Genomic DNA, 15947 nt, shown 5'->3' with positions numbered 1-15947 from the left:
TTGCTGTCTGTGTTGGAGTGTTGGAGCACCACCACCGGTGGGCGTGGGCCACACCATCACCTTCGCGCACGCGTTTACCCCCTCTCCATTTCGTTGACAATTCGCTGCTGAATTCACAAAATCCAGGGCCTTGTTTAGTTTGAAAAGATTTACAAAATTTTTTATATTTCTTATCACATCAAGTCTTTAGATGTATACATTAAATATTAAATGTAGATAAAAATAAAAACTAATTACACAGTTTACCTATAATTTGCTAGACAAATTTTTTAAACCTAGTTAGTTTATAATTAAATAATATTTATTAAATATAAACGAAAGTGTTATAGTGCCTATTTTTTAAAAAATATTGGAACTAAACAAGGCCCAGATGCATCTGAAATTCAGAATACAGAGCTAGCCCTAGGATTCTAGGAAATCACCTCCTGAAATCTCGAGAAAAAGCGGATATGGGTCCGTACACAGCTGGGACGAGTTTCGGGGAGGACGCATCTCAATTCAAACCCTGTCTTCACGACACGATCGACGCAACGGGTGAGTGACAGGTGGCGCCATCATGCATGCGCGTCCGCATCATGCGGAGGGCCCGGGGCCACACGACAGTCCTACATACAGCTACAATCCACAGGCAGCGTTGCCTTCCAAGCAAGGATTCGCCCATCCTCCAGCCAGACCGCGTTGTGCTGTGCGTGCGTGGCTCTGCCTGCCACTGCCTCTGGGCCCTTGCTCGCGTTCACAAAAACCGACCGACCGACCGACCCACCGGCCTTGTTTACTTCCCAAAAACTTTTGCAAAAATTTTCAGATTCCTCATCACATCAAATCTTTAGACACATGCATAAAGTATTAAATATAGGCTTTGTTTAGTTTCTAAAAAATTTTACAAAATTTTTCAGATTCTCCATCACATCGAATCTTTAGACACATACATGGAGTATTAAATATAGATGAAAATAAAAACTAATTGCATAGTTTGGTCGGAATTGATGAGACGAATATTTTGAGCCTAGTTAGTCCATGATTGGACAATATTTGCCACAAACAAACGAAAGTGCTACAGTACCTGTTTTGCAAAAAAAATTGGAACTAAACAAGGCTATAGACAAAAATAAAAACTAACTGCACAGTTTGGTCGGAATTGGCGAGACGAATCTTTTGAGTCTAGTTAGTATATGATTGGATAATATTTATTAAATATAAACGAAAGTACTACTATTCATATTTTGTAAAATTTTTGGAACTAAACAAGGCCGACTCGATCGGGAGGGCGATAGTGGCATGCAGTCCGTCTCCACGCACGTACAGCTACCAGCAGTCTTAGCTTAACTTTCGCCAATAATTCCGCTATCTCATCTCATGTCATCTACTGGAGATATTTTAGGGATTGTTTAGCGCGACTTCTCAAGCGGATCTAGCTCCGGCCAAGGTCCTGTTAAATGGACGTCCAAGAAACAACTCCGACGAAGAATCCCGCAGAAGCCGAAGCCCTGCTCATAAGCTAGAGCCGTGAAAATATGGTTTCTCCTTATAAATTCAACATAAATCATAATAAATTATAACAAACTACCACTTTTATTTTAATAAGTGTTTTTTTCTCTAAAGTGACTTCAACTCTACTAGACAAGCTAGAGTTAGAAATCTTTTACAATAAGCCGAAATGTTACCAAACTATTTCTAGCCTTCTTTTTGTAATCCTAGGTCAGATTGTAGGCAAGGCGGGTTGTTAACATAGTCCGTCCGCTCGCCCTGCAAAACTTGCCTTCATGGCTGTTGCGGACCAACTGCAAATTTTCATGGCCTAATGACTGTCAACCTACCAAGCCCATTGGGCGAGCGAGAAACCTCGCAAGAACCCACAAGAGTGAAGAGTCGTATCCTTTGAACCCTACGACTACCGCTGTCATCCTCCGTGGCCGTTGTCGTCCTCCTGCAATAATCTGCAAGAACCTGCAAGGCTCTATTCTCGCCTTCATGTCATCATTTGGTCCTCAGCCCTATTCTCTCACTTCTGCGTCGATGTGAGTTGATGACTGCTCTCAGCTCGTCCAATCTCTGATAAAGGTATTGATGACCTTGTCTAGTTGATGGAATGATTGTATGATGATTAAGATCAATGTGTAGAACGCTTGTTCAGTTCTAGTAATCGTTGTTGCTACAACTCACACACAAGCTACGGAAGTTGTTTGCAACTTATAGTGAACATTTGTTCAATAGAAAGAATCAACTAATTGAAAAGGAGTTGTGTCTATATGTATCTTTTACCAGTTCAGTTTTCAGAAGACCATGTAGATAGACTTAATTAAGCAATAACCGAAAAAGGCTACAGTTATTGAAATGGTCATGAACCCATTGTGATTGAATGTTTCAGTCAATGCATAGTTGAAGAGGGCATTCATATGTTACGTCTTTATTTAGTAATAATAACTTTTGTTACAGGATATGTGTCCTTGTTTCTATACCTGTATTTCTTGATGTTATTATATTTAAGAACATACAATATATAGATAGCCGGGATATGAAAAATAAAATGATCAGTGCAAAGTTGTATCATCTGTGCTCATCGATTAACTGGATATGAATGTTTAGCTTGTAGATTCTAAATTCTTGCATTATGTGTAGATATTGTATGTGGAGAGAGACAGTGTTCACGTAGTCTGCACCGTAGTGTAGCGGGTCTCGCGGGTTTTGCAGCCTAGTCTGCTATATCAGCGAAAATTTTGCCCACGAAGTTCAAACTTTGCGGCAAAGCGATGCGGGTTAGCGGCCGGCCGTGAATGAGCCCGACTGCAACCTGAATCCCAAGTGTGCCACAAATGAATTGCGAGTCATGTAGGGTGTGCTTAGTTCTCTTGCCTAAAACTGTACATCTTCGCTCGGCAAGGATTTTCTTGGCTGGTAACTAAGGAGAGCCAAATTGGTGCTGTCAAGGAGCCATCTCTTTCCGGACGTGGGATCTCGTTCCGTGACACGTGTTGGCTATCGGGGCTAGGGGCGCACGGGAGATCTCATGCACCCAGGGTTCACGGAATTTTCTTCCCTAGCTATTTGCCCGCGCTACTGCGAGCGCTAGTATACGGGCAAAGCCCTTTGCCAACACTACTGGCGTACGAGTAAGCAACCAAACACTGACCTTGCTTTGCTGAGCTAGTTTAGCCTTTCTCTACCAGGTAAGGTGAGACAGCAAAGGTTCCAAGGAGGCTCATATAGAATGCTCGCTCACCTGCACACTGCCAGGTGCCAGCTGAGAGTGGAAAAGCAACAGCTGAACTGAAACACACACGCAAACACAGGGCAAAGCCACGACGAATTCGGATTCGAAGGAATTTCATTTGATTTGGCGAGGTCAGGTCAGCCATTGATCCGTCGCTGTCACGGTGGATCGCTCCCTCGACTTGTGCAGAGTTAGGTGCAGTGGCAGGGACCCACGCTCGGACCACGGACAGCAACGACGTCGCTCGCGGGGATTAAGAAACAGCCCCAGCCGACGGAACGGACGTGATTAGCTTAATTTGCCATACTACTAGATAGCCAGGCCCCAGGTTTTACGTGACGGCAATTAGGTGCGGTGCGGTGCGGTGAGCGGAGAAAGATTTTTGGACGTTTCCCCCGACGGCTGGCGATGGCGACCCCGTTCCGTTCGGGTGCCAGCTGGAGGCCGGGCGTGACGCGGACGTCCCCTGTAACACTGACATGGCATCGCCCCTGAATCCGACGTGCCACTTGCAGCCGCCCGCGCGCGTGCACGGTCGGTCCTCGGCTCCGGCCTCGCTTGCTCGTGTCGTGCCACAAGCTGACAAGGCGTCGCCGTCGCCACGTAGGCACGGTAGGACCCACCCCGGTGATGCGCCACCGGACGTGGAGGGACGACGGAGGAGGGCTTTGGAGCGCCAATTTCTTTCTTTTTTAATGAATATTTGCACGTAGACGCGTGTCACAAAATGTTCTTACAAGAATGCTACTAGTACATTAGAGTATGCTTGTATATTTTTGTTCTACTCGTTTGTAGACATTTAAATCCGTGATTCACTTAAATTAAAAATTGAGTCAAAAAGACTTTCGTCTACGTGGAACTGATGATCTTTTATCTCTCTTCTTAAAAGACAATTTTCTAAAAATTTTAAAAATATTGCCGTATCAGAAAAAAAAAAAATACTTGTCGTGCTTCTCGCGCGCCCGCTACGCCGCCTGATGCCGTTGCGGTTTCGTAATCAGGAATGTGTACGTGCGCGCGTACTGAAGCGGTGCAACAGACAACGTACTATACTAGGCCTTGTTTACTTGTAAAATATTTTGCAAAATGTAAATAGTATCAATTTCGTTTGTATGTGACAAATATTGTCTAATCATAGACTAACTAGGCTCAAAAGATTCGTCTCGTCAATTCCGACAAAACTGTGTATTTAGTTTTTATTTTCCGTCTATATTTAATACTTCATACATTCGTCTAAAGATTCGATGTGACGGAGAATCTGAAAAATTTTGCAAAATTTTTTTGAACTAAACAAGGCCCGATGGGACTCCATGGGAAGGGAGGCCGAGGCCTCTCTGTTTGGTTGCAATGCAAACCAATATGATCAATGATGATGGTCGTCTCGTCTCGTCTGCATGCATGCGCAAGTCACGAACACTGTCTGAAATAAATATCTGAACCTTTTAAATTGTAACCAACAGAAAGAGAGAGAAAATATGAATTTGCCTTGCATGGATGGTAGTCTAATCTAACTAGTAGTACGTACGAGCACTACTGTACGTAGTACCTTAGTTTGTGGTGCACAGTGTAGCAGTGCTCTGTAGCTAACCAAAAGTTGGTGGTGCTTAATTCTAAGACACGGCTAGCTAGCTCATCATTGTCAAAATACTACTACTGACTATTTCCATCAGTTAGTTAGGAGCATTAGGTGATGGACTGATGGGATTCCAGGCAGGACTTGCATGCTCAACCATACAAATAACAAAGGCATTTGGGACAATGGGGGAAAAAAAGAGAATACAAAACATGGGATCACGTTGCCTGCATGTGCGGCAAGACTCCTCCGGTCCTACCAAGACCAACTACTACTTAATACTAAGATAGGCCAGTTGCCTTGCTCTTGCGCGTATAAAGAAATTCAATCAGAGTGGAAACTTTGGCCTTTATATATATGATACATAATATAATATACATGGCCGTTCTTTCATTAGCTTTGGAGAGAGGAAGAAAAAAACAGAAAAGAGAAATAATAAGCTGCAATGTTGACCGCTACTTAGCAACATTCCGAGCACTACTGATGCTTCACAGAAATACAATTATTCTTCACCAAATCCTTACAACAAGTCTGCCTCTCCGACATCTCTAGCTAGTTCTCTACCTTACAAGCATTTTTGTGATGTATTTGTTCCAACAAACGCGATCGTGTCTGAATATGTGAACACTTGCATATAGCAATTGTTTCCAAGTTCTTTTCAGGCTATATATAGCTACTTCAGAGATCCTCTTTATCGAACACTATACCTTTTGGCTTTTGCAATGGACATCGAATAGGAGATGTGAATGAAAGTATATATATAGAAGAAGAAAAAGGCAAAGAAGGCTAGCTTGGGACAGGGAGACAGAGAAGGGAGCGTCGGCCATGTGGAGTATATTCTAAGCACGCCACTAATAATAATAATGCATCAGTGCAAGATTTGAACTGCAGGAGAGTGAACTCAGGCGTTGGTGATGATACCTATGCACTGTGCGCTGCGACCGAGAGCCTGCAGCTAAGCTTGCCAGCGTCGGCCACCGACACGGCGACTCCACCGGTTGCAGCCCGCGCCCGGCACCGGCGGTCGGCGGTGGCGCAGGTGCAGAGGTGCAGGCCTTCATGCCATGTTGCTCTGAATTGGTTTACTGTCTCCTTCTAAACACACAATTTTGGTCTGATCTAAATCAAACTAATTTTAATCAAATTTATAGAAAACAGCACGGACATTTATCATTTGAAACAGATAGATCATAAGTGCATATTTCATGATAAAATCAAGAATAAACGTATGTTTGATATATGTTAACTATGGAATATTGACAGAGGTAGTATCGGCGAGTTGCCTCGGAATTTCCACCGCAGCAGAGAAAGAGATGTCAAATGGTCCAGGTCAAATCACCCCACCCAACCACATTAGTAGCAGAATTGTATATTTTTTGGTTGCTGCCGGACCGTCGAACAAAAGTTAAACAAAACGAATAGATGGAGGACCACGACGTGGTTCCTAGTACGAGCGACTGCCTGACAAATGTGAGCATAACAGCTGCTATCTACTAGAGCCACACATACAACAAGTCAAGGATCAAGCCACTGACAAAACGCGACGACTTGATCCGATATTTTTCTGAACCGAAATAAATGCCGTCCAAATCAGAAATTCAACTCAAACCGCACTACTACTTCCTTCCACTGAGTAATGTTGATGATCGATGATGGAGCATCATCTTCTGCATATGCTTGCGCAGCGGATCACATCTCATCTGCTAATCCTCCATTTCAGTGGTATATATGCATGTGGACAGTGGAGTATTCCCTCGTTAAAAAAAACAGCTCCTGCCGATCTGAATCTGAAAGACTGATCAAAGGCAATGTATGTGGCTAGTGAGACCTAGCATAATGCCGGCCCGGCGCAACGCAAAAGGGAGACAAAAATGATGTGAAGAATTCGTTGGGTCACATGCACTGAGCACACGTCGTCTATCTACCATGTTGGTTGCTGCCGGTGGTGTGGATATGATGGGAGAGAGAGAGAGAGGTGGGCTTCTTCCAGGACAGTGCATGTATGCATCCCATGTGAGATGTTCTTCTTCGGTTCAGATCAGGCCCATGCACCTGCTGCTCCGATCCCTAGTCTTCCCCACACCACCCACTCACCATACACCAGCAAAATCTCCTCATTTCCTAGCTAGATCAAACCAGCGCAAATTGTTCCAAGCAGTGCAATGCTCCAACAACTATACAATATCAGAAAATGGCCGGTCACTCAGGCTCAGGGTGCGTCAGGCCCATTGTCTAGGATTCGAGCTTTGCTAAACTGTGCGACTCTATGAACAGTCAGGTAAGCGTCTGATCAGGAAACAGCAGCAGAAGAATGGCCAGTGAAATTGCAGCTCCCAACATACATAAATAATCCAACTGAAAATTTTGTACAACTGAAATTGCAGCTGCATGATAAGTCTGAATGGTCACCAGTTATGCCACAAAGTTGCATTCTAAATCTCTGTGCATATATAGTTTCTTCACAACATTCTTTGCCGGAGATCAAGCATAAGTGCTGACATCGTAAGATTTTTCCTCAGTTCTCCAGGCTATCTGTCAGGAGCTCTGGGTCGATTCATCTGAAGAAGCGATAATACATCATGTACCAACTGATGTACATGTGAAAGGAGCATCTGTGCAGGATCTATGTATTCCAACTTCATTTTCTGACGAAATCGACTTGTACAGTTCAAATTTTGGGCACTAGCTTCGTCATGAAGCTGTATTGCATTTCTTTTGCTATCTTAGGTTCTGGTCATTTATTTGACCTTTTGCTACATGGATCCATTTGAAACCTTGTTGTTTCTTTGTATACCGTACAGGCACAGGGCATCCCCAAAACATCACTCGAGCCTCTACTTCTTGGACCTCCAATCCTAAACAGTGGAAATTCAAATTCAGCTCAGCATTTCCTTGGAAGAATCAGTTGACTGTTCTCAAGAACTTCCCTAGATAACCAGCAATTAATAAACTTTAAATGAACTATACCAACTGTCCTGAATTGGTTGTGTATTGCATTTTCTTTTGGAAGCTGTAGATAGGTCAAAGTTTTCTCATGTTTTACGTGGTTATAAGGAATGGTCCACTTGTTCAAATTGTAGTATATCAACCGTGTCATTTATTTCTAACAAGAAGAAATGATTATCTGCATGTGCATAACTATGGACATGTTTGTATATAGGGGCTAATTGCTAAAAAATAGCTAAAATTAGCTCTAGTGCATTGAAACAGAAAACCTAATAGGTAAGCTAACTTTTAGCCATGTCTTCAACTAGTTATTAGTTAACTAGCTATTCGGCCATAACTAATTTGGACTGATTTTTAATTTCAACTAGTATCTAGTTATGTGTATCAAACAGGCCCATCCAGGCATCCCTCCATGTAGACCCAATACTGACCCTCTATAGAAAGAAGACACTGTGTATAAGCATCTCAACAACATTTGAATAGCATTGTTTTCTCCAATATAGTCCTAAATAATGCTAGGACAACATCTCATAAGTTCATCAGCGTAGAGCTAACACGCTTAACAATGAGTGCAAAAAAGAAAAATCTGTTGCTCAAAAATACAATTTTGTACGGTTGGTTGATTTGAAGTTTTGAACACTTATTGAGATGGCTCATTTTTTGACAACATTGAAATGGCTCATGTTGTTTATTCAACCTCCATCCAAGCACTGTTCGCTCCTGCAGTCCTGTTTTTTTTTTTTTTTGAGCAACACTGCTGCAGTCCTGCTGCTCTCTTACTCTTGACACGAAAAAAGGAGCCCAAGCCCACATAAATTAGGCCTAATGGTCCATCCATCGGCCTAGTCCACCTCTCTTGTCTGTACTTGTTCCTGCCTGTAATCTTCTTCACTGCAACGGAATACGGATTGTGTTTCGCGTTCTGTCAGACAGACGCATGGATCTGATTTGCTGCTTGGCCCGTTTTCGTATCTCGTCACTGACGGCCAGGAGCAGGCCCAGTCGCTATTTCCGTGCTGATGGGCCCACAAGGCAGCGGGGAGGCCGGATCGGATCGGCCCAATTCACTGGGCTTTTCAGGGCGAAACGGCTATCCCCAAGCAGTTCGTTCGTGGACGCGTGGTAGAACCAGTGACGTGCGCAGCGTAGAACCAGTGATCTCCCCCACGCCCTGTCCCGTCGCGACTCGCGCGACCCTCAGCCGCTCCCTCCCAATCAGCTCTCGCTGTCCCCCTCCTCGCTTTCTCCTAGAAGCTGAAGCTCGATGCGATGGCGACGCTGGTGCGGCCGCCCGTGCTGCACGTCCGCGCCGTGAGCGGCGGCGGCGGCGGGAACAAGGACAAGGTGGCGCAGCGGCCGTGGTGGGGCGGGAACAAGCCCGTCTCGCCGCGCCAGCCGCGGCAGTCGGGCGGGAACGGGGCGCGAGGAGGCGGCGACGCGCTAGACCAGGTGCTGGGCGTGCTCCGCCGCGACGGCGAGTTCCTGCAGGCCGCCGCCGGCCCCCCGCTCCGCGACGTCTTCTGGCTCCGCTTCCTCGAGCAGAAGCAGCGGAAGCAGCAGCAGCAGCCGAGACCTAAGCCCAAGCCACTGCGGCAGCAGCAGGAAGAGGAGGTGGTAGCGTTGGATGAGTCGCCCCCGGCCTTCCCGCCCCCCTCGTACCCGCCAGGTTCCTCGCTGGCTACCCGAGCGCATCTCAATTCGACCCCATTCCGCGCGCATCGTCTTGCTGATGATGGCCTCATTTCTCCGGGTTTTTGTAGGGTTGTCGTGCGTGGAGCTAATGGCGGCCGACTTCCAGGCCCTCAAGGTGTACGCCGGTAGCGCGCGGCACTCTCTCGCGCGGCGATTCCTCGGAAGCAAGGGGCAGTCCAAGCCTGAGCACCAATCTAAACCCAGACCCCAGGAACAGCAGAAAGAGCAGCAGCAGATACTTCAGGCCCCGGCCTTCCCTCCCCCCTCCTACCCACCAGGTTTCTAGCACGATACAGCAGGAGCTCTAGATTTGGTGTAAATTAAGCTACGCCAGTCACATTATTAGCTAATTTTATCAAAATGTTATGGCAGGATTGTCCTGTATGGAGTTGATGATGGCTGATCTTGAAGCCCTCAAACTGTACATCAACTACTATTCGGCTATCCTCACTACGCCGCTCCCCCAGCATTACGATCCCGACCTCCTTGCTCAGTACTTTGCCTCACGTCCTCATATCCTTGCATCTCGCGTCATTCAGGTTAACTATGAGCCCTTTGCTTTTTAGTACTAACCTATACTTGCTTCCAGTTATTGTAACTAATAGGTCCATTTGCTCTGCAGATACTCTTCACATTTCTCTCAGCTGTGGCAAAGATGCAGATTTATAAAAGAGCTCAATTGATCACAGATGCTACCTATAGTAGTGGAAGCAGCAGCAAAGGCTTCAATGATACTCAATATATGCTTGGCCAACTTCTCAAGGAGACATTTCTTAACCTTGGGCCTACTTTTGTTAAAGGTTGGGTTGTCATGCTTGGCAAGACAACATCAAGGCAAGGTGGCGGTCACCTGGCTCGGATTGCCTCATGACATCTATCTTTTCTTATGTATGCAGTTGGACAATCACTTTCTACAAGACCTGATATCATAGGTTCAGAGATTTGTGAGGTTAGGTAAATCTCTCCCTGTTCTGCATTTTCGTTGCATCATTAGCACTTGCTTGATAGTTAAGTGGTCTTCACATTCTTTTACTAGAAATTGACTAGTTCAGTGCTATTCAATTTTAGGCCCTTGCTGAGTTGCATGAAAGAGTTCCTCCTTTCCCAAAAGAGGATGCAATGATGATCATTGAGGGAGAATTTGAGTGCCCTGTGTCGCATATGTTCAGTTACATTTCAGATGAGCCTGTAGCAGCTGCTTCCTTTGGACAGGTAATATCCTCATGTGCGTCCTTCCTGCCTGTGCTATGTTACTATGTTAGAACTTAGAACAAGTTATTTGGAATTTCTGATGTAGTCTTATTCAATTTTCTTTATCATTATTCTCAGTATGTACTATTGTGCTCAAGGAAGTCTTGTGTTTTTTACTTCAGGTCTACCAGGGGCGCACAGTTGATGGTGCTCTTGTTGCAATAAAGGTTCAGCGGCCAGACCTTCTACCTTCTGTACTGAGAGACATCTATATTCTACGCCTTGGGGTATGTATACTTTCATCTAACATATAAGCTGTTGCTCTTCACTCATCTGGTGATTTTTGTTGTGCTTATGACACTCTTTGCATGCTTTCTCATCATCTGCCCATGATCATTTCCTGGGTTTTGATGCTTTTATTTGCTGTCCCTTAATGTGCTATCTGTGATTTTATTGTTTGCATGGCAGCATGGTCCTGTTCATGGGATTTGTTTGTAACAGCAAAATGCATGGTCCTATTTGCAATACGGATATCCTTTCACTCACCTTAAGAAATGCTGCATTTAGCTTTCCTGTTCATGAACTTGCTTTAGCTATAACTTAGCATAATCATTTTTTTATCACTTTAGTCTCATTCTTGTGATGCTTTTTTATTCAGTTGTTTACCTCCTACAATTTATTTCAGCTTGCTTTCATACGGAAGATAGCCAAGCGAAGAAGTAATATTTCTCTTTATGCTGATGAGCTGGGTAGAGGTTTCGTCGGCGAGTTGGACTACAATATTGAAGCTGCTAATGCTACCAAATTTATGGTGCTTTTTTTCTTGTCTCTTACCTGTGCTTTTGCTAACTTATACGATCCTGTTAGGTTTGGTATTTTAGCTAATAATTTCAATTCTTGCAGGAGGTTCATTCCAGATATCCTTTCATGCTAGTTCCTAAGGTTCTTAAACAACTTACTAGAAAGAGGGTTTTGACAATGGAGTGGGTGGCTGGTGAGAACCCCAAGGATTTGCTTTCTTTGTCTAAAGGAGTTTCTGAAAATATCACTCAAGCTTCAGATAAGCAGAAGTTGGAAGCAAAATCTCGCCTTCTTGACCTGGTATTTACTAATGATATAATAAATTGTTATCAACTAGCCAGTATTTTCTCTTGGAAAAATTTAGAATTGAAGTTGTTTTATATGGGAAAGAGCTTTTGTATCAATTTCACATCGTAATTTAGGTAGTTGTGCACCATTTCACAATTATTTCAGAATCACAGCACTTTAAAACATCTGTCTATTGAATCTTGAGGGGTATTTTTTTTCTGTTATGATGATGTAGCATAAACTTACAATGATTTGTACATTTCACAAGCTCAATTTAAACTTGCTGCCCAATATGTTTTAACATTTTGTTAATTACTCATAAGGTCAATAAAGGTGTAGAGGCATCGCTAGTGCAGCTTCTTGAGACAGGCTTGTTGCATGCTGATCCTCATCCTGGTAACTTGCGTTATACTCCTGAAGGTCGTGTTGGGTAAGCTCTACTCCAAATAATTCTAAACATGGTTTCATATGCCCTATACTTACATAGTTGCTTTTCATGTTTCCCTTAATTCACATTTCATGTGATATGGGATACCCCTTTTGTGGATTTACATTTTGTAGTTATGAAGCTTTTGTAATAAAATACTTCTGAAACTATTGACAACATATTCCTAAATACATCAGGTTTCTAGATTTTGGTTTGCTTTGCGTGATGGAAAGGAAACATCAGCGTGCTATGCTTGCAAGCATAGTACACATAGTAAATGGAGATTGGGCTTCCCTCGTTTATGATTTGACTGAAATGGATGTAGTTCCACCAAAAACCAATCTACGTCGTGTGACAATGGTAATTCAGTAAACTGCAGCTGTACCACATCTGTTTTATGTTTTCAGCTCAGTTCCTTGGAATCGCCACTTATATAGTCTGTTGTTGTCGATTGGCTGAAATGAAATGATTGAACATATGACAGTCACTAAATGAAATGAACAGAAGTAAAACTAGTCAATCAGAGTCCATTTGCTTTTATTGAAATTCATGTAGAAACTATGTCTCAGTAACTTGTGGGCCAGGGATCCTCATGTCAAAACCTCACAACAAGTTGCATGTGCTATATTTGTTGATCATGGGCTTAATGTCACATTTAATGTTATATGGAAGATAGGATTTATACTAAAATATTGTGGCATTGTTTGATGTTGATGTCTTGCATTTGTATGTTCCCTCTCTACCAGTTGGAGGAGTTTATAATCGATGACCTGATATCCCATATTAATTTGGTCTGGTCACTGTTCAGTGAATTATTTGTATATAGTATACAAGTATTAATGCATACACTAACCATTTTTCTCAATGATTGTATTTTGTGTCTTCCATGTGTTAGGATTTGGAGGATGCATTAGGCGAGGTAACCTTTGAAGATGGAATTCCAGAAATCAAGTTTAGTAAGGTGGGTAGTTCACTGTATTGTAGGTTCAATTCAGTGCAGTGGTGGCTTGATATCTTCGTACCTATATTTTATTTCAAAAGAAGCACCGTACCTAATGCAGTTCTTTTCACATTGCTTTTGCCCTTGTTTATTGCTGCATATACCTTTTAGGTGCTTGGAAAAATTTGGTCTGTGGCATTTAAATATCACTTCCGTATGCCACCTTACTACACACTTGTTCTCCGTTCACTTGCCTCTTTGGAAGGTTAGCTTGTTCAGTTGAAATTGAGATACCAAACTAATTCAAAACTTATGGATATAGGCCTATTTCTTTTCAAAGATGCATATTTTGATGGCAACTATTTTTGAGAGGTTTATTGTTTTCCTTCCTTTCTTACTGATAGGACTGGCTGTGGCAGCAGATGGGACTTTCAAAACATTTCAAGCAGCATACCCATATGTTATTCGGAAGCTTCTTTCCGATAATTCACTTGCAACAAGAAGACTCTTGAATCAGGTAACATTCATTTATCTCATTTAGTATGTCTGCAGAACTATCCTCTGAGGTAGGCCCATTGGTGTAGTACTAGGGCCAGCATTGGGGCCTTGTTGGCTTCAACATCAAAGTTGGACCAATATAACCATGTTATGCTCTATTCCTGTTCTCCTTTGGACTGCATTTATGTGATAACTAACACCAATCAGTTTTCTTACACAGGCAATTTTCAACAAAAGGAAAGAGTTCCAATGGCAGAAGATTGCTGCGTTTCTAAAATTGGCTTCAGCAAGGTTTGTGTCATGGTTCTTATCTCCTTTTTTTTGTTATAAACTGGTTTGGTTTGTTTAATATGTTGGTTCTTTCAATGCCTTCTTAAATTATTTAGTTAGTGATAGTGATATCTTCTGGTTAGTCAGTACCTCCCTCTGGTCAAAAATACTAATCACATTTGGCTTTGCATGGTCTTTGATGTATATATTTGACCACCAATTTCTTCTAGAATATATTCTTAAAAACCTTTTTCAGTTCAATTCTACACATATAAGGTCGGGGGCATAAATTCTTTGGTGTTTTTTTTAGTTAAGAAAATAAGAAGAACAAAATGCTTGGAATTCGTTATATGCATAGTTTTGTTGAGTTGAAGGATGATACGCATGTGCTAACTATACTTGGCAAGCAAACAGACAGTTCTTTGTAATACTTACATGCCCACTTATGTTATTTTCATGTTTGAAGGACCAACTTCAAGTATAACAGTGAAGTTTTGCCAGAGACTGACATGAAGGCCATGAATGTGGCTAGCCTTGTAGAGATCAGTGATTTATCTTCACTTGACCGTGCTACAGCTACACCAGAGAGGGCATTGCATACTGCAAACCTGTGTGTGAGGCTTTTATTATCAAAGGACAGCGTTGTGATTAGGAGACTTATTATGACAGCGGTATATATCACATCATATCTGCACCCTTCTTTACTTGTGATGTAGCAACAGGCCCTCCTGACCGACATTTAAGATTGACCTAGTTAGCTCACTCTTCATCCTATTGTGCAGAATGCAAAATCTCTTGCCCGTGATCTGATCTCCAGAGATGCTTTGATGTTCCGGGTGCTCCTTAGTAAGGTTATTGCGGATGTTGTCTGCCAATGGATGTTGAATGCCACAGGCTTGAAACGAGTTGCGGAGACCAGGATCCAGACGCCCATGACCACAGGAAAGAACGATGGACACCTGGTGCTGCCTGAAGAATCATCGACCCTGATGGCACTCCAGGCAGCAGTAAAAGACCGAAGAATGCAGCTCATATTCACCAAGTTTGTGAGGGAGTTGAGAGAGGAGCCCATCTTGATGATTAGGGTGAGCTGGAATATGTTCCTCATCTCAGTCTCAGCTGCTGCTGTAGGCCTGCACCGTTTCATGGTGTTCCTCTTGAAGGAGGGCAATGCCAGGTTCTTGGATGACAAGGTCAAGAAAATGAAGATTTGGTTGATGGAGTTCTGGAAGGGGACGGCTAATTTGGAGATTGAAGGAGTTCTGTGAATGTTGGTGGCTTTTGTTGAAGGATTTCCTTGCTGCTTCGTACTCTTGTTTTGGGGGTACTTTCTGTATTGAGTGAATTCTGTTCCTGTTTACGCTGGCTGTTTGAGCTTGCTTGGTTGCTGGTGTTCCCAGCTAGTTTTTCCTTCTTTCCTTTTATAGAAGTAGGGTTTTCCTCGGGAAAAAGAAAAAACAAACAGCAACCGCTGAGAACATAAAGATGGTTCTTGGTTGCTCATGTACTGTTTAGCTGTATATAAACATTGCAGGATCAGTGAGTAATTCTGTGGCCGAGTAAAGTGCAGTAGCGGCCCCTAAACTTTGTCTAAACTTGTTAATTTTACCGTTATGTCCAAATATCATTATTCTTAATTGGCATAATGCTTGTATGGGCGATACATGTCCGTTTTGCATGTTCGCTTGGCTAAGAAGTCATGGCCGAAGGTACTGTTTACTGATTTATTGTGAGAGAAAAACATTACTGAATGACCGGTGATGGCATGTGTCACCTACTCTACTGATAATATGTGAACTACAGCTGCTCCCTCCGTTTTAGGAATGTGGTTGTTTTAGTTTTGTCTAAAATCAAACCTATATTTGACGAGTAATTTTGTATAAACTTGGGTGGGATCGTTTGGATAGATCATAGATGTTTGTAAATTTATCGGATTACTTTTATGAACACTAGTGGTAAACGGAACTGTAAGCATTTCCCGCCACAAGCTCAGTGCGCAATGGGCTGCAAGGCTGGATCCGACGACAGTATTTGACCCTTTGGGCCAAAAACATGGGCCCGTCGTGCCGGAAACTAACGGCCCACGATGAGCCAATTGCTTCGTGTCCAT

General features: G+C 43.1%; 1 protein-coding gene across 1 annotated transcript; it reads left to right on the top strand.

The window, feature by feature from the left end:
- On the top strand, positions 8878 to 15474 carry LOC8084673. Its single transcript, XM_021459729.1, has 17 exons — positions 8878 to 9396; positions 9491 to 9700; positions 9795 to 9961; positions 10045 to 10222; positions 10319 to 10371; positions 10491 to 10634; positions 10796 to 10900; positions 11299 to 11424; positions 11517 to 11714; positions 12026 to 12132; positions 12327 to 12489; positions 13025 to 13090; positions 13241 to 13334; positions 13474 to 13586; positions 13788 to 13858; positions 14304 to 14508; positions 14620 to 15474. The coding sequence occupies exons 1-17, from the start codon at positions 9000 to 9002 to the stop codon at positions 15103 to 15105; spliced, it is 2883 nt and encodes a 960-aa protein (XP_021315404.1). The 5' UTR covers positions 8878 to 8999; the 3' UTR covers positions 15106 to 15474.

Source organism: Sorghum bicolor, chromosome 4, assembly GCF_000003195.3.
Source record: "Sorghum bicolor cultivar BTx623 chromosome 4, Sorghum_bicolor_NCBIv3, whole genome shotgun sequence".
NCBI lineage: Eukaryota > Viridiplantae > Streptophyta > Magnoliopsida > Poales > Poaceae > Sorghum > Sorghum bicolor.
The sequence above is the reverse complement of the archived record's forward strand: the minus strand, read 5'-3'. Positions and strand labels throughout refer to the sequence as shown.

What these genes read in the sequence shown, in the direction of transcription:
- LOC8084673 (XM_021459729.1), top strand. Translation starts at nt 9,000, where the DNA reads ATGGCGACGCTGGTGCGGCCGCCCGTGCTGCACGTCCGCGCCGTGAGC. An exon ending in ACTCCTGAAGGTCGTGTTGG is followed by an intron (nt 12,133 to 12,326) that starts GTAAGCTCTACT and finishes TAAATACATCAG; the next exon opens with GTTTCTAGATTTTGGTTTGC. An exon ending in ATCTACGTCGTGTGACAATG is followed by an intron (nt 12,490 to 13,024) that starts GTAATTCAGTAA and finishes TCCATGTGTTAG; the next exon opens with GATTTGGAGGATGCATTAGG.